Source organism: Labrus mixtus, chromosome 9, assembly GCF_963584025.1.
Source record: "Labrus mixtus chromosome 9, fLabMix1.1, whole genome shotgun sequence".
Lineage (NCBI taxonomy): Eukaryota > Metazoa > Chordata > Actinopteri > Labriformes > Labridae > Labrus > Labrus mixtus.
The window spans coordinates 3,080,001-3,099,628 of record NC_083620.1 but is presented as its reverse complement, the minus strand read 5'-3'; the positions used below and the strand labels follow the sequence as shown (position 1 = coordinate 3,099,628).

General features: G+C 40.7%; 1 protein-coding gene across 1 annotated transcript in view; it reads right to left on the bottom strand.

Annotated features, from left to right (window-relative positions):
* fat3a (FAT atypical cadherin 3a) overlaps nucleotides 1–19,628 on the bottom strand; it is a 122,915-nt gene that overhangs the window by 51,634 nt on the left and 51,653 nt on the right. Inside the window, exons 4-8 of the mRNA XM_061045963.1 lie at nucleotides 15,505–15,566; nucleotides 12,921–13,235; nucleotides 11,330–11,540; nucleotides 8,738–8,803; nucleotides 4,875–5,014 (exon numbers count right to left, since the gene is read on the bottom strand). Coding sequence (XP_060901946.1) covers nucleotides 4,875–5,014; nucleotides 8,738–8,803; nucleotides 11,330–11,540; nucleotides 12,921–13,235; nucleotides 15,505–15,566 — 794 coding nt within the window. The remainder of the gene's footprint in view (nucleotides 1–4,874; nucleotides 5,015–8,737; nucleotides 8,804–11,329; nucleotides 11,541–12,920; nucleotides 13,236–15,504; nucleotides 15,567–19,628) is intronic.

Genomic DNA, 19,628 nt, shown 5'->3' with positions numbered 1-19,628 from the left:
AAACTTCAACTCTTAGTTTGGTAAAATGTGCATAAATGTAATTTTAGTGATTTTTTATCATTAAATTTGGTAATAAAATAAGTAATAACTATACTATAACATGTTGTAGCCATCAAACACATCACGTGTGCATGTGAAACTTTCTCGTGAGCACGAGAAATTTTCACGTGAGAACCGGTTAGTTTCTGGTGCGCACGAGAAACATATATTTTTATTTTTTCTGCCTATGTCCCTTTAGGGGCTCCGTATCTATGCCTATAAAAGAGTTAGCTGTAGTTAAAACATAGTGATCCAAGCCTCACAGTGGCCCTCACTTATCAATGTGGTGTAGAAACCAGCGCAGATTTAGGTGTTGAAATCATCATACGACAGGGTCCACATCGGACCTATGAAACGTGCGTATCTGGCTGATCACAGCGTACACATGACCGGGTATTGATAAGTGTGGCGGCTGGAAACGGTAGTCATTTAAATACCACGCCCCTATATTTTCACGGTTAAGCTGTCCTCGCCCCCAGAGTTTACGGCATGGAAATACGTAATACGTGAGAGAGTATGATAGAGTGTGAGAGAGAGTATGATTGTGTATGTGAGAGAGTATGATAGAGTGTGTGAGAGAGTATGATTGCATATGTGAGAGAGTATGATTGTGTATGTGAGAGAGTATGATAGAGTATGTGAGAGAGTATGATAGAGTGTGAGAGAGTATGATAGAGTATGAGAGAGAGTATGATTGTGTATGTGAGAGAGTATGATAGAGTGTGTGAGAGAGTATGATTGTGTATGTGAGAGAGTATGATAGAGTGTGAGAGAGTATGATTGTGTATGTGAGAGAGTATGATTGTGTATGTGAGAGAGTATGATAGAGTGTGTGAGAGAGTATGATTGCATATGTGAGAGTATGATTGTGTATGTGAGAGAGTATGATAGAGTGTGAGAGAGTATGATAGAGTGTGAGAGAGTATGATAGAGTATGTGAGAGAGTATGATTGTGTATGTGAGAGAGTATGATAGAGTGTGTGAGAGAGTATGATTGAGTATGTGAGAGAGTATGATAGAGTATGTGAGAGAGTATGATAGAGTGTGTGAGAGAGTATGATAGAGTATGTGAGAGTATGATAGAGTATGTGAGAGAGTATGATAGAGTGTGTGAGAGAGTATGATAGAGTATGTGAGAGTATGATAGAGTATGTGAGAGAGTATGATAGAGTATGTGAGAGTATGATAGAGTATGTGAGAGTATGATTGTGTATGTGAGAGAGTATGATAGAGTGTGTGAGAGAGTATGATAGAGTGTGTGAGAGAGTATGATAGAGTATGTGAGAGTATGATAGAGTGTGTGAGAGAGTATGATAGAGTATGTGAGAGTATGATAGAGTGTGTGAGAGAGTATGATAGAGTATGTGAGAGTATGATAGAGTATATGAGAGAGTATGATAGAGTATGTGAGAGTATGATAGAGTATGTGAGAGTATGATAGAGTGTGTGAGAGAGTATGATTGTGTATGTGAGAGAGTATGATTGTGTATGTGAGAGAGTATGATTGTGTATGTGAGAGAGTATGATAGAGTGTGAGAGAGTATGATAGAGTATGTGAGAGTATGATAGAGTATGTGAGAGAGTATGATAGAGTGTGAGAGAGTATGATAGAGTATGTGAGAGTATGATAGAGTATGTGAGAGAGTATGATTGTGTATGTGAGAGAGTATTATAGAGTGTGTGAGAGAGTATGATTGCATATGTGAGAGAGTATGATTGTGTATGTGAGAGAGTATGATTGAGTATGTGAGAGAGTATGATAGAGTATGTGAGAGAGTATGATAGAGTATGTGAGAGAGTATGATAGAGTGTGTGAGAGAGTATGATAGAGTATGTGAGAGTATGATAGAGTGTGTGAGAGAGTATGATAGAGTGTGTGAGAGTATGATAGAGTATGTGAGAGTATGATTGTGTATGTGAGAGAGTATGATAGAGTGTGTGAGAGAGTATGATTGTGTATGTGAGAGAGTATGATAGAGTATGTGAGAGAGTATGATTGTGTATGTAAGAGAGTATGATTGTGTATGTGAGAGAGTATGATTGTGTATGTGAGAGAGTATGATTGTGTATGTGAGAGAGTATGATAGAGTATGTGAGAGTATGATTGTGTATGTAAAACATTTAGCCTAATCTTGGTGAGTAAAGGTTTTTCAAGTTATAACTAAATATTTATTGATTCTTAAATGCATAATGTAGACAGAGTACAGGCTAACGTTGGCATTATTCTTTTATTTAATTTCAGCTGCTGTTCACCGTCATGTTGAGGCCGGCCTGGATTGTGGAGAGAAGTGGCGAAGCAAATCCCGCTGAGCCTTTATCTTAATTTCGTTATTGCCAAATACCCATCTTAATTTACAATTTATCTTAATCTAATTTGGAAAGAAAGACTCATTTTTATTGGCGCGTTGGCCTATTTATATTCGTATTGGTGATTGTGGAGAGAGGCGGCCGCAAGCAAGTCCCGTTTCCGTTTGTCTTAGGCCTAATCTCAATTTTATGTAACTTTTCGTTTTATTTCGTTATTGCCAAATATCCATCTTGGTTTAGAATTTATCTTGATTAATTTTATCAATTTTATCTTGATTTAATTTGTTAAGAAAGACTAATTTTCATGTAGGCCTATTTAGAGTGCTGAGATGTTATAGAGGACTTATTTTATTTCTTTGTTCCAACTTCCAAGTGGCCTATAGCCTACGTTGATCATGAATAAATGATGTTAAAAAAATGTATAAATGACTCATTCTTGACAAAAGGCAAAAGAGCTGTGTGTGTGCGCACATTTGAATAATGTCGGGCTGTAAACGGGTTCGGGCTTTTAAAAAGCTGTCAATCAAAATGTACTTGTCGGGCTCGGGCCTTGTTGGGTCTAACTTTTAAGGCCCGATTACAGCTCTACCCCAGCTGCTAGCACCGTTATGTGGGGGAACACGGGCTGAAAAGTTTAGTAACCCCTGTATTATAGTGTGTGAGAGAGTATGATTGGGTATGTAAGAAAGTATATTAGAGTGTGTGAGAGTATGATTGGATATGTAAGAGAGTATAGTTATGTCTGCATGAATTGTTAATTAATAAGTGCCGAACTTTGCACGGAAATGACCGTACACCCATTTTTATGTTGTGCGTACGTTTGATAAGTGAGGGCCAACCCTTTTTAATTGTTTTATGACTGTACTGTGTTTCTCATGATTTCAGACTTCAGTCCTGGTTGTTTTATTTGCTATATTCCCCTGTCCTCTTTGGATTGAGTGTGTGTGTTACCATGTGAAGGGAAAAGTGATGCTGACTACCCAGGTCCCCAATGGATGAAGAGGCCGTTATTGTTCCTGAAATAAATCCTTGGTTGTTATCTTTACAATCTTAAAGCCCTTACTCACCACTGCTCCTTGCATGCTCGGGTTGGTTGGTCTGCCTTGTCTGCCCATTGACTAAACCACTGACATATAACTTATTTCTAAGGGTATTCTCGCTCCAAGGATTTATACCTTTTAACTATCCTTAAATCCCGTATTGAATTGGGAAAAAGAGTGTTCAAGTATGCTGCTCCCTCTTCTTGGAATCGGTTGCAAGGTACTCTAAATCTTCGGGTGCTGGTTTCCTTGCGTGTGTGTGTGTGTGTGTGTGTGTGTGTGTGTGTGTGTGTAACAGACTCAGACTATGTGTTGTCTCTGTCTAATAACTAAGCCCCCAGCACTTGTGTTAATGTTTCTGTTTGTGTGTTACATTCCCCTTACCCTAACACTAACGGCTGTAGATGTTTTAACTAAATCATATTGCCCCTTTTTGATCCCTTGTTGATGATTTACCGGTATGACAAATTTTGATGAATGTTTCTTGTATTTTACCTGTATTTATGTTCATTGTTGTTAAGTGTTTTATGTCTGAAACCCAGTAAATTGTGCTGCTGCCTGTCTTGGCCAGGACGCTCTTGAAAAAGATTCTTAATCTCAATGAGACTTTTTCCTGGTTAAATAAAGGGTAAATAAATAAATTCATTATTTAACAGTTTATTTTATTCTTATCTATTTTCATGAGTGAACCTGAACCTGAGAAGTAAGAAGACTTCAAGAAAATAGTTATCATGTGTGAAGTTTAACAATGAAACAGTTGAAGACTGTGGAGATACCACAGCTGAGTTAAAGGTGTTAGAGATAAAGGGCTGTGATACCTTAAATAAAAGTGTGTGTTAAGGCCCTGACACACCAAGCAGATGGCAAAGAACTAGAGACAACGAAGCACCTGTGGCGTTGACGCACAAAGCCTTTTGTCTTGGCCAAAAAGTTGCACAAGAACACACCGCAAAGACTACAGCCGACAGCCAACCACCACATGCGTTCTGCGCATGCGTTTGAGGCAATAACTCTCCATGCCAGCAGGTGGCGGTAGTCTGTAATTGTCATTCCTAAAAGGGGGAACCGGAAGAGGACGAGGAAGAACACAGATAAATAAACTGTTTTTGTGAAACGAGAAGACAATTTTATCACCCCTGTTGCTCAACACTCGTAAAACAGATTCTTCTAATCGAGAATAATGTTTGATAAAAAGTTGAAAATGGCACTGGCATTGTTCAGCCCTTGGTCTTTTATTAGTGGAACAAGAATAGAAGAGGCGCTTCTGGTGTGTGTAGGTGGTGTCTCAGGTGTGTAGGTGGTGTTTGTTTAGGGTGTGTGCTACCTGTGTGTATGTTTTTTGGGGGGTTTGTTAACTTAGATGATGTCTTCGGTGTGTGTAAGGGGCGTCTCAGGGATGTGTTACCTGAGATAATGGTGTGTGAGTGAAGGCAGTGTTTCAGGTGTGTGTTACACGTTTGTAGGTGGTGTATTAGGTGTGTGTGTTACCTGTGTGTAGGCTGTGTTTGTTCCGTCGGTCGCCTGCACCGTCAGGTTGTAGAAGCTGCGCTGCTCAGCGTCCAGAGGTTTCGCGATGATGATGGTGCCCACAGCTTTCTCCACGTCAAACACGGTGTCTGTGTTCCCACCTGCTCAGGAGGGAGGAGGAGCACAGTGTGAGACACACACACACATACACACACACACACACACACACACACACACATACACACACACACAGTGAAGCAACAGAATCAGGATGAATATGTAAACACACATACACACACACACACACACACACACACACACACAGCAGATAGGTGTATGGTGGAGTTTTCAGTGTGTTTAATACCTGCTGAATGTCCTAACAGATATTTAAATAAGGCAAAGAATTCTCTAGACCTTTTAACCCTTTGTGACGTCGCTTTGTGTTGTTATTTACAACAAACAGAAAATATCTCATCTGTCATAAAAAGACTTAATGGGGGAAAAAAAACAACTTAATACTCACGTTTGTATGCAAATCAAACATTCTGCTTGTTGTTGTGCTGAATAATTTGGGATAACATTAAGATGTAAAACCTTTCGCTATAGGCTGGTCTAATGTGACTCCAAGAACGAATCAACAGAAGCCGTGGAAACATTTAGCATTGAAAATCAAAATATAAAAAAAATAAAATAAATTGAAAATCAAAATATTTGATTTACATTCTCATTGTAAATGTATTTTTATTTCTGATCAAGCAGGTTTTTGATGCATGTTCTGTTTGCTAAGAAAATATACACAAAAGACACACCTGTGTCCCAATCTGCATGGGAATGGAGACACACCCAACCACACACACAATATAACATACAGAAACAAAAAAGATCACAACAACACAATGAAGCACGAGCATGAGCCATGCAAGCAGCAAGAACAACCCAACCCCTGTGTGCGTGTGTGTGTGTGTGTGTGTGTGTGTGTGTGTGTGTGTGTGTAACAGACTCAGACTATGTGTTGTCTCTGTCTAATAACTAAGCCCCCAGCACTTGTGTTAATGTTTCTGTTTGTGTGTTAGATTCCCCTTACCCCCCCCCCCCCCCCCCCACCACCTCCGCACTGACAGCTTAACTCATCCTCCATGAAAGTTCATCTTTAGTTCAACTCTGTGAAATGTTTTTTTTTTCTGCAGAAACCATGGTTTCAGCCTGGTTAAAGTTTCCAACCTTTAGCTTCAGCCTGAGATAGTTTCAGTCAATCATAAATCTGTAGAACATTTCAGGCAGACTGCTCCTGGGTTATATGTTCACACATGCAACCTTGAACCAAGTGACTTTCCCTGTCGGACAGGAGGAGGAGGGGGGGTGCTCAGGAGGCAGGACAAGAGGTAAAAAGAACGACAGGGAAGTGATGAATCAAAAGTCCAACACTATGATGACAGTTTTGCCTTAATATCTAGTTTGACACATTTACAATATCAGCTAAAAGAGTGGAGAAGAAAATACTGGTGAACAGAAATACCATAAAGTGGGTTCATCACTCATGGTGAATATTCCTGAAGTTTTCCTGCTGTGTTCAAACCCGTCTTATGCACATGATGAGACCAGGCTCTCAATGAGGCTTGGTGAACTCGCTGTGAATCTGAGTCAAGAAGTTGTAAGATATAAGACCCTTTTTTTTTTTTTTTTTACATCGAGGTGCTAACTCGACTCCTGGGTTGATGCTTTTTTTCTGGCAGAAGGAATGGGACTACTTTTTGTATTTATATAGTTGAATTATCTGACGATGGAAAATGAGGAGATAGTGAGTGGAGTGAGCTCAGTAGTATTCTGATTGATAAACAGAGGAGTGTGTGTGTTTACAGTGTGTGTGCAGTGTGTGTTGTGGTTTCTGGCTGAGCTGTCCGAGACATTAATGAGCCGATGATGACAGAAACACTCTGAGATCATAGTCAGCTTCAAACAGCTTTGTCCCGATCGTTCCTCGTTTAGGAAGAGAGGAGAAGACAACTGTTTGAAAGACTCCTCGTAAAGGACGGAAACAGCTCCTCCACCGCGCCAAATTACAGAGAGAGAAACCAACTATGTGCATGAAAAACACACATCTGATCTATTTCTGCACGTCTGAATCTGCAGCTCACATCGCAGAGCTGAGACGGGTATGGATTCATGTGATCACACCTGTTCTGATCCTCCAACAGGAAAAGTTCCAAATTATTATCATTATCACTTCAATCCATAAAAATATGCAACCTACAGAGAACCCTCACAGACATTACCTTTAAAGAGACAGCATTCTTCTACCCTCACCTGTTCAGCCAATCAGAGTAGTAGTATTCTCTGCGTCTATTATCTAAGAGTCAATGATTATTGTTGTGCCGAAAGAAGAAATACATCCAGGCAGAAAAACTAATAATATAAAAACATGAAGGAAGGTTGTTCTCTTTATCATAAATGTGAAACACAACTGAGCACATGTTTCACCCTTTAGTGTCATCCATGCAGAACGTTCTACACAATGAGAACTTTGTTGCAACCCTTTGTTGCAAAGCATATATGAGTGTTTTTGTGTTACCGTAACTGTAACAAGATTAAACAGAAGGTACACACAAAAAACAGCTTTTCATCATGTGTTCATCATGATCCTAAAACATAAAAACTGTATCAGGTATGAACCTGTTCAGCCTCTGTAATTACCACGAGTCTAATACTGATTATGTGGAGGAGTGTAATGCATTTACCTCCTGGTAGAGTTTTTCTATCATTACTGCATGATAACAACAACAACAACAACAACAATTATAATAATAATAGGAACTGTTAATGTGTGTTATAGAAGATAAGACACTTTTATGCTTCATGAAAGGTTTGTGTTCAACTTCAACTTGTGTGTGTGTGTGTGTGTGTGTGTGTGTGTGTCTGTGCGTGCGTGTGTGTGTGTGCGTGTGTGTGCGTGTGTGTGTGTCTCAGTCTGCAGGGTGGAGCAGCTTAAGCTATAGTTAGAGCTCTGCTGTGGGTTTAGAGGATGTGGTGTGTGCATGTCTTTATGGATTCTACACATTTAAGTGTGTGTGTGTGTGTGTGTGTGTGTGTGTGTGTGTGTGTGTGTGTGTGTGTGTGTGTGTGTGTAATTTGGAGATATGAAATTGAAACCTGGTTGATTAAAAATGAAAAAAAACCAAAATGAAACACCATGCGTAAAGAGATCAACTTTTCACTGTTCTTAATTTCGGTCTACTTTGTGATCATATTGTTTTTCTGTTTCTTTCTTTCCTTCCTGACGCGTGGCATGCAGGCTGTGTTTTCCTCTCGGTCTGCTTTATCTTTCAGTGTGTTTAATGGGTCAGGTGAAAGTGGGCGATTTGTGTGCATGTCTGAACCTGCTTTGTTAAAGTGCTACATGAAGGTGTGTGTTAACATAAGGAATGTGTGTACAGGTGCTGCTAACAGCAGGTCATTAGACAGAGCTGTCACCGCGGTAACCTTGGGGGTGTTGCCATGGGAGCAGATATAGAGGTTGTGATGCTTGGTTACCAAACCTCCATCCCTTCAATTAACCTCTGCAACAGTGTGGCCTGTTCATGTGTAACACACTAACACGCACAGGTACGCACACACACACACACACACACACACACACACACACACACACACACACACACACACACACACACACACACACACACACACACACACACACACACACACACACACACACGCACACACACACACACACAGTGTGGTCTATTCCCCTCAGCTGACCAATCACAGGAGGACATCAGCAGCACTGATGAGACGAGTGACGATGAGCTTCAACAGAAAGGAAAAAAGGAAAAAAGGAAAGGAAAGGGGGGAGGACACAGAGCAGGAGGAAGTAGGAAGCGGGATACCTTCTGAGGAACAGTTCCTGCCACACGTCTGCAGAATATAGAACATCTCACGGAAAGACCTGGAACCTTCCAGGAGAGAAGCATTAAGGAGAGAGAGGAGAGACAGGTGAGACAGGAGAGGCAGAAAGAGAGAGACCGACAGATAGATGGACAGACGGACAGACAGACAGACAGTCAGACACACTGACAGAGAGGTTGAGGAAGAGGACAGGTGCAGGAGGTGATGAAGAGGACACAGATTATGATGAAGGTTGGTGTAGTTTAGTGGTGAAAATGTAGATGATGCTGTCTGGTAGTTGTAGTTCTACTGATCTGTAGTCAGTTTATAATTGTGTGTTTAAACGTAACATCTGACTGTAAACTGTTCAGCATGGCTTGATACTGTTTATTTATGTCATATACAAAGACTTACATGTCATGACAGTTTATCATTATTAAATACTGATGTATGAATCAATATATTTCCTATTCTCTATCTATGATCTCTGAACAAACACACGTGCTGATTGTTCTGCATCATAATAGAAACTGAGCGGATCCCCACCATGCTCTGTTATTATTTCATATAATCATATTGATGATACTGCTGTAAATGATTTTTTTAGATTATTTCTGTCACTGTCTCTTTAAACTTTTTTCCTACTGTTTTGTTGTTCCACAGATTTTCTCTGTGATGAAGTTTAAGTTTGAGCTGCTGATTCATTCTGTCTCATTAATGACAGACTTAATGAAAATGTTTCAGAGGAAGGCATTCAGACTGATTAAAAACAACAACAACAAGAAGAAGATGAAGGGAGCAATAGTTTACAGAGATTAAAGCCACACTCCAGTGGTTTTGTTTTTTTTATGGTATTTTATACATTTCAGAGTCATTTCCCCAAAAACATTTGTTAAATATAAGTAATTAGAAACTCAAAGTCAAAATGTTTTTTTTTTTATTCTAATATGAATGAATTCTAATAAAATAAGAAACAGTTATATTAGTGGGAGATAAATTAAATCAAATGTCCGAACAGGTAAGAAACTCACTCAAGTCTGGTTTTCTGTTTAACATTAATTATCAGCGTTAAATTCATTATTACATTTTGATGTAGCCGTGTATTTGAAAAAATATAATCGGAACATTTATCTTCCGGTAAATTTGGTGAATGTTAACGTTATTTTCATTGTTTGAATCCACTTTGGACAACTGGAGTTGAGAAAGAGACGAGACTGCTGACCCTGTTCTCCTTTTTTTAAACGGACACATCTCTTATAATGGAGGGGAGAGAAAGAAAGTCCTGTTTCTACTCAGGCTCTCATTGGTTATAGTCTAGAAGTAGTGAATGAAAAGTCCTGAAATGTCAATTGAAAGTCGTTGAATTTGTACAGAGAAAACAGTTGACCAACTTGCGGAAATTTTGAAGCAATCCATGAAGCAAAGTTTATGGATGTAATGTGTTTGGATTAAATCTTTTACTGCAGGCCTCTTTATATCATGAAGACCCTTGTGCAGATGCAGCAGGATCTTTTTTTGTAGGAATATTATGACAGGAAGAGTACAGTAGACCTTCGCATGTAAGATAAATGAATCAGACAGTTACAGAGTTTAGCATCATGTTTGTGTATAAGTCCAGTTTCCCCTTACTCTGACAGAAAGATACAAATCCAAACACAAACTACAGATTCATTTCAGGATCATTTAAGGATCCCCCCCACTACGCCAACTGAAACAAGTATACAGAGACATAAAAAGAGGGATAGAGAGATGGGTGGAGTCATAAAAGAGAAAGAAAAGATAAACAGAGACATGACAGAGAAAAGATGGACAGAGTCAGAGTCAGGAGCAGAAGGTATCTCCAGCTGGATTCACACTGACTGTCACTGTTCAGCAAAAAACAAAAGGAGAGATGGAGGTGCATTGTGGGAGCTGTAGTTCTTCCTAGTCTGTGGTTGCGTGCATCCTGCTGGAGATGTGTCAGTGACCATGTTTTATTAAAAACTAATAGAATTAAATCAGGCGTCTGATAATTAGACTTATAAATGTCTTTGAGCAGCAGACTCGTCAGTGCACTAAAAGCGCAAAAACGGGGCTTAAAGTGCCGGGCGCCACATAATCTTGGCTAATCCTGTGAGGAGGGTGAAAGTGAACTTTGACAGATCAAAGGGATTTAAGTGAATGTCACAGTGAATAACACAGACATAACACTAAACCTCTTACAGGATAACACACAGGAGCTACGTCTGTTAGCATCACTGCTGCTCCTCACCGAGGACACACACACACACCTGACGGCTGCAGAAGCTGTCGCCATGGTGACAGGGATGGGCGGAGCAGAACAGATCATGCAGCGAGGCCACAGTACCTGAGCTGCATCCCACAAAACACACATCGACACACACCATGCATAAGGCCTGCACACACACACACACACACACACACACACACACACACACACACACACACACACACACACACACACACACACACACACACACACACACACACACACACACACACACAAACACACACACACACACACACACACACACACACACACACACACACACACACACACGCTACACACTCCTCAACCCACAGAGGGAGTTTACCTGTGATGTCAAACCACAAGGGGGCAGAGCCCTGCTGCAGGGAGACCACGCCCACGATCTCGGCAACCTTGTCGTTCTCCATGACGGTGAAATTATAAAACTGCTCATCGAAGAGCAGGGGGAGGGGGAAGGGAGAAGGACGACGGATCCACTCGATGTGAAGACGAGCGGTGGACGACTTCTGAGGACGCCCGTTATCCGTCGCTTTAATCTGAGGAGAGACACAGGAGAGGGAGAGAGAGAGGGTTACAGAGCGATCACAGGGACGTGACCTGAAGGAAAACATAAGATATTCCTGAGAGATTACGGTCTCGTTCACAGATGTTAAGGAAACCTGGCAGCAGACACAGTCCCTCAGTAATATTTTTGACTTTAAGTCAAATCAATCATAGCCAACAGAATTTTTTTAAGTTTTATGAATCCACAGTATCTACATATGACAGCTGCAGTGAGGGGTATTCTGGCGAGTGGTCCATATTAGAAACTCTATCTTTAGGCTCCTGACTGTCACTGTCTTGTTCATTCTTTAAACGTTCTGCTCTGACTCTGAATGTTCCTGTGATGTTCTTTATAAGACATCTGCTTTATTCAAACAAAGCTTTAAGAGTGTTCAAACTAAAACCATTTATTTATGTAACATGCAGCAGGTTATTGTTGTTTGTGTCTCAACCCCAGTTCATCCTCTCTGTGTGTACAGAAGGTTTTAGATACTGGAATAATTCTCAGTACAAGGTTGGGTCTAAATTCATTAGCTTTCAGAGTACATCCTGGGTTTTAGTCGTGGTCCAAGACCTGACCCATGCATGTTCAAAAATAAACAGCTGAATGTAAATCTATTAAAATGTAATAATTTCAGTGATTTTTAAATGTTCTATTTGAATGTTTATTTTCTTTCCTCTGTCATGATGCTTTTTGATGTCTTGTGTGAAGCACTTTGAATTGCCTTGTTGTTGAAATGTGCTATATAGAAATAAACTTGCCTTGCCTAAAATAAGGGGAAAAAAATCTCAATCCATTACAATCTCAGAAAAAAATGGAATAGTAATAATAGAGATTTCCTGCTAACACACAAACAGATTAAATAAGAGCTTTAGCAGAGTTAAATTCATGTGAAGTCATGAAATCAGGAAATGTTCTCAAATGAACTGATCCATTTGAGGACAAATGTAAAGTAACAAAGCGCAGGATCTCCAGGCCTTTAGGATTTACTTATCACTGCTGTCCTTCACCCTGCGCCTCCAAGCCTAAAGGAGAAGCTGCGACGGCTACAAAACTAGTGAAACTACTTTTGTTTGTCCACTCCGGGCTTTTGTAGAAGCACAGAGAAGCAGAATGACATCCAGTGTGGATGAGGACCTGCTCATTTGGTAGATATAAAGAATTCTGTCTTACTTTCTAAGATAACAAAAAGTCAACACATCTTATTTTCATTGTATTTGTTACGTCTAGCACACTGGAAGTCTCAAACTCAAACCAAAAAATCAACCATGATGAAGACTTTGAGTCCAGAGAATTCAACTAACCCTGTCCTAAAGGTGTCAGCAGACGTGAGGTCAGGGTTAGGTTTCCAGTAAATAACAAAGTTACATACAGTTAGGATGTCATAGCTCCCCGCCGTGAAGGCCTTGCGTGATGACACAAGAGCCGTCTTTGGGTCGATGAAGAACTTCCCGTCCTCGTTCCCGTCCACGATGCTGTAGGAGAGGTCGCTGTTGGGCCCGTCATCGCGGTCGTAGGCGAACACTCGATAGATGGGCTCGCTCTTCTTCCTCCTCTCTCGCTCGGGGAGTTTGACCTGGAACACCTTCTCCGGAAACGTGGGCTTGTTGTCGTTCTCATCCAGAACCTGAACCATGACCCAGACCGTGCTCTGCCGGGGACTGGGACCGCCGTCCGACACCAGAACCTGCAGGGTGACACAAAGGTACAATACTATTAATACACACAGGGGTTTTTTTTATATATAATCAGCTGAATATCTTTAACATTATCTGAAGTTAACCTTTAAAATAAAACCTTGATGGACTTGTGTCTCTCCTAAATGGTTAGGTGTTGAATAGACCAAATAATTGATGAGGAAACAAGATGAATCTTTAATGATTTGTTGGTTGCAGCCTTACAGATGTTTTGTATGAAAGTGATTGATTTGTAAACCATGTGCAGCGTCTGTCTGTTTTTCTCTCTCTCTGAATAACCGAATGAAAAGATGCAGAATGTGTCTCGGTGCTTTGGCAGCAGGTAATTAAGCTCCTGCGCTGGTGAAATGATGAATAAGGTGATCACGGAGGGGCGGGGCCAGCCCAAAAAAGAAAAAAAAAGAAAAAGGAATTTATTCTCATTTAGCTGAAGTGTGCGATCAGTCCTCAGCCATCAGATTCAGCAGCAGCTCATTTCCTCTGAGCTTCATTTAAGAAAACCATCTGTCACGTTCTGAGAACCAGACACGACTGAGAGAGAGAGACAGTTTAAATAATCGGAGGGCTCAGCAGACTGTGGAGGGAATTTAATGATGAGAGAGGAGGAGAAACATGCGTCATAAAGAGTTAAAATCTAAAGGTTTTAGACATTTAATTTAAACTCAGACTTTTTAACCTGTTCAGCGTTTAGACACACCGGAGAGCAGCCTTGTGAGGTGAGCTCTACCTGCAGAGAATAATCATTAAATCTATCATTTTCACCATTTCATAGAGAGCTCAAAGTTTGACCAGGCTGCTCTTTAAGAACTCACACAGAGGAAACAACAGCTGTGAGCACTTTTATTCGCAGATTTATGATTGACAACTAATTTATAAAACAGTCAACACTTTTTTGCCTTTAATCAATAGGACAGCTGAAATGAAATGAGACATGAAATGTTGGGAGGAGAGCTAGGGGGATGACATGCAGCAAAGGACCATTGGATGGATTCAAACCCACAGCCGCTGCGGCAAGGACTACCGCCTCTGTACATGGGGCACGCAAAATAACCACTAGGCTATCTGGCACCCCAATCAGTCAACACTTTGACTGTGAAATCAATTGTTTCATCTCCTCAGATTAAAGAAAGGTAATGACACCAGCATTTTAAACTTCAATATGATTCTAATGATAATATGTGTTTTCAGACCAAACAGTTCTGGGGACTTCTTAAAGAGAGAAACTATCCAGCAGGGAGTTCCCTGAGAACAACACACCATGGGGACTTTTTTTCTGTTTCCATTCACAACGCCATGGTACCTAGTCTGTAGCAGGAGCCAAAAAAAAGTTTTTTACTCTAAATGGGATTCTAGGAAGTAAAATAGTTCATAGTTCCTGCGGTGCGGAATCAATAAAAAAAGGGGGAGGGTTTTAACAGTTCCTAGAACTAGGAAAAAGTTACTGCAGTCTGAAAACAGCTATTGACACCTGTTTGATTTCACAGCAGCAAAAAAACAGAAGTTCTAGACATCCAATATTGGGTCATTTTTAGTTTGCAGGCACCGTCTGCACACCGTCTGAATTGAACAAAACCCTGGCAGCAGTTTGGTACAGATACATTCACTTACACACAAACACAGTTAAGGCAACGTTTGTGTCGGTGTTTCTGTGTGCCTACTCTGCATCACACAGCTGATCATAGACTTTACAGAAGAAGTTGTAGTTTTTTTTCTTCTTCTGTAGACAAGAGGTGACCATATATGGACGAGAGGGTGGGGCTTAAGAGGGAGGGAGATTTAATAAACACTGTCTGTACAGAAATGTTGCCAGTGTATTTGTACAATTAAGACAGTGTGGAGGAGTTTGACTGCAATTCTTGATGGACTCATACCTCTCCAACACACCTGCCTTATGAAATACATGTTGCCAAATGTGTGGAGCTGATTTGTTGTCATCTAAATCCTGCTAGCTGAAGGCTTGGAGCACAGATTAATGATTCCTCAGAGGACGTTATAACCTCAGCCAGTTCACTTACACACTAAGAGTGCAGTTAGCATGTGTGTGTGTGTCCTCTGCTGAGACACACAGCTGATCGTAGACTGTATACTGAAATGTCGCCAATGTTTTTGTTTGATGCATACAGTTTGCCAGACTTTGTATGCTTTTTTTTATTATTAAAAATTGGGTGTCTAGGACTTCTGTTTTTGTTGCCATGGTAACATACAGGTATCAATATAATTACATTTTTTACTACAGTCTGGTTAAAGTTTAAAACTCACCTCTAAGACGTGCTCTGTTTGTTGTTCTCGGTCAAGTTTCCTCGAGGTCGTCGTGATCAGACCTGAGAAAGAAGCAGCAGAGAAAACTGTTAAGACACCGTGCACACGCACGCACACGCACGCACGCACGCACGCACGCACGCACTCACACACACACACACACACACACACACACACACACACACACACACACACACACACACACACACACACACACACACACACACACACACACACACACACACACACGGTTTAGGCTGTCAGACTTGATGACTAAGATTACAAAAAGGAAGAGAGAAGAGGAGGACAAGTGTGTGTTTATGTTCTGTCACACTCTGATTATTTAATATTTACCTGTCCCCTCATCTTGTTATCTGTTATCAGACGAGCTGGCTTTGTGTTAAAAGCTCCAGTGTGTCCATCCTGCAGAAGTCTGAATCTAACACTGTTGTGTAAACAAGTGTGACACATTGAAATACAGTGTGACACTAAGAGCTGTTCTCCTCAGTTTTTGAACCTTGTCACAACACCTCCTCTCCATCACGCCTGATTTTCAAATTGAATTATTCACAATATAAAGATGAAAATGTTTTCAGGCTGCGTGATTCACTCACACAGGAATGAGAGGAGAGCTGCCAATAAACTGTATGATAGATTTGATTCTTTGTTAACTTCACATTAGTCACACTGCATGACTAAAACACGCTCACTCTGGAGTCAATACCAGCTGTGAAAAACTTAAAACGCTATCAACAATGATGCAGTTTAAAGCTCCAAACAGCACCATGTGTTTTTGACACATTTGGATCCGCACATCATTTAGTTTCTGAAATATAAAACAAACAAAAACCCCATAAGTGACACTGGATCTTTGTGTGTCTGTTCCTCTGAGGATAGTATAGCGTTTCTCTATAACCTCGGGATCTCTGCAGGAATATACCTGCCAGCCATCACTTCTGCTTTTCACATGATTCTCCCGTATATCCAAGCCATCTCGCGGCACTTACCTCTTTTGTTATTGCTTCCCTGAAACTTAAATTACGTTCACCTCCTTGCAACCTTATATATAATCCATAAACACCGGGCTGTATATTTTGTATGTTTGTCTGAAGATAACTTATCATTCTTTGAATTATGACGCACACACACAATCCACAACTACACACAACAACTACATCTAATATCAACCCATCTGTCCCTGTCACCTGGCAACCAACAGCAAGAATCAAGGGCTATGTACATGGCAGCAGAGAGGTTAAACAAAAGCTGGATGAAAGAGCAAGCTAGCTGAAAATGTCAGGACAGGACAGCCCTGTACAAAATAAAAACACACACAAGGAAGCCAGTAAATGTGAGAATAGCTGAACTGAATTATTTAAGATTATTACCTGGATAGTAGGCATGAATTCTGCAGAGTGTGCAGGATGAATTTTTTATTATTTTAAAGAAAAGCACAGAGGCTAAAATTAAAAGACTTCTTTTGCAGACCTCATCAGCCTATAGACAAGAGCATCATGCATGGTACAGTAGGGCACCTTAACGCAAGCTCTCAACATCCGACCACCCCTCCTACCCCACCTTCCTGTACTTTAAAGCTAAATGTTGACAGGTATGAAAAAACAAAAAGTTTATTTTGATAATGAAGGTGGAGAAGGAGAGATCAAAAACAACAGACGGATAGATGTGAGAGAGAGAGGAGACACAGCCAGGTGTGACATGGAGACAGGTATGAAAGAGTCTTCACAGGTGGTACAGTGTTTCTTTATGTTAATATGTTAAATGTAAGAAGGGTACATTAACATCCTTTAAAGCAGTGGTTCTCAACTGGTGGGTCGGGACCCAGAGGTGAGTCGCTGAGCCATTGTCAGTGGGTCTGGAATGTGTTCCTGGAAAAAAACTTGTGTGAAAAAGTCTATGAAGTGCTTTTTAAACATGTTTGTTCTGTTCAGTTTCTTGCTTCTGTCACATGTTTTGTACTGAATGAGGTTCAACCTGTACAACCTTTCAGTAAACAAATCTGACTGGTCGAAAAATATCAGAAATTTGGGGTCTTTTATTTTCACAGAGGAGTTGATGATGGGTCCTGAAGCCAAACAAGTTGAGAACGTCAGCTTTAAAGCATGTGAGTCTATCTGTCAGAGAACAACAGTTTGGATTAATGAGAACACTGCTGTTAGCTACATGCTACATTAGCATGTCACACTTGCTAACAAGCTACTAACAGCGCCACTTCCTGTTTCTGCTGGAGACAGTGTGTGTGTGTGTGTGTGTGTGTGTGTGTGTGTGTGTGTGTGTGCTTAACAAGGAAGAGATGTGACAGCTACACACACTGCAGGTATCCAGCTGTTATTTCCCAGCGTCAAAGTTACACAGAATCTAACACACACACACACAAAGGCATGTATAGCTATAATTAGGAACTTTCAACACACACACACACACACACACGCACACACACACACACACACACACACACACAAACACAAACACACACACACACACAAACACACCATCTGCTGTTAAATTGTAAGCTGACAGAAACTTAATGAAAAAGAACAACTACATGACTGTCCGTTAACAAACACACTGCAGGGCACTTGTGCATGTTTTGTGTCTGTGTGTTCATGAAGGCTGTGTTAGTGTTCTGTGTGTGTCTGAGTCAGCATCACACCTTCACACACTAACACACACACACACACACACACACACACACACACACACACACACACACAGAGGTGATCCATCACACTGCAGAGGACGCACTATAACACAGACACTCACTTGATGTATGAGGTATGATGTAATTTATTCATGGGGGGGTTAGGACCGCTTCATTCTGTCAGAAATGATAATTATTAAGATTAGGATTATTACACAGGATTTAATCCGTTTAATCTGGTTAAACATCATAACCCTCAACATCCTTTATTAGAGATATTAGAAGTCAATCATTGGGAAGTCATTACTTTACCCCACAAGGTGTCAGTTCTTTACATTAGAGGTATCATTTATGAGGTTATGAGTAAATTAGAAGGAGAATGAAAAGGACGTTTTTTAGAGATCATTATTTTATCATGACTGAGATGTAAACGATACAACCAGAGTCTGTTTAAAATAAACTTCACACACGGTCACTTAAAAGTGAAGCCAAAACATTTAGAGCTCCCCCTGCTGACTGGCTGCAGTATACCTCTTAAGCTCCGCCTCCTCCATGTTAACAGTGGCAGCGCTGTTTACAAATGAGGCTCCTTCAGTGCTTTGTGCAACGAGAGTAGAGGAGGATGGGGGTTGTCTTGATTATCAGTACGTTGATGTAAACCATGAGATATAAACACAGAATAAGAATAACTGGTAATGAGGGTTTTGTCAGTGGATCTGTCACAGGTGTACCCAGCTTGATGCTGTGGTTATAAAATGAAATGGTTCATTGGTTCACGTTTACAGGCCTTTTTTTTTTTTTTGTAGAAGGCTGTCCTGTCCTGACATTTTCAGCTAGCTTGCTCTTTCATCCAGCTTTGCAACGCTGTGGATTGCCAGGAGGCAGGGACAGAGGGATGAAATCTGATTTAGTAGTGGGTTTAATATGTCTGGGTGTGTGTGCGTGACAGAAACTAATGGATCAGTAAGCATGAAATGACTTAATTTGATTAATTAAGTTCATTAAAAATGTCTCCTGGTCGGTGCTCCCATGGCAGGTTAGGCACGTTTTGTTCACAGGTGTTTAACCATCGACCATTTCATTATATACAGGAATTTCCAGCAGGTAAATCTGATGAGTCTAAACATGAAGAAGTAGTTTTCATGAAGAGATCACATCATCATGCTGGTCATTTAGTGACGACAAGTTACTCCTCTTTACATCTCCATGTTTAAAGCTTTCATTGTGTGTGTGTGTGTGTGTGTGTGTGTGTGTGTGTGTGTGTGTGTGTGTGTGTGTGTGTGTGTGTGTGTTACAATTAATGGATGAAGCCTGAGTGATGTCACCCATCTGTTACAGAGAGGGGCTCCAGAGGCTCCTCGTCGGCGTCTGTATGCTGCCTCAGCTCCAGCTCTAGGCAGGTTTTAAAGAGGGTGAATCCATTTATTGACAGAAGTCTGACTCCTCTACAGTCGGTGGCAAAATG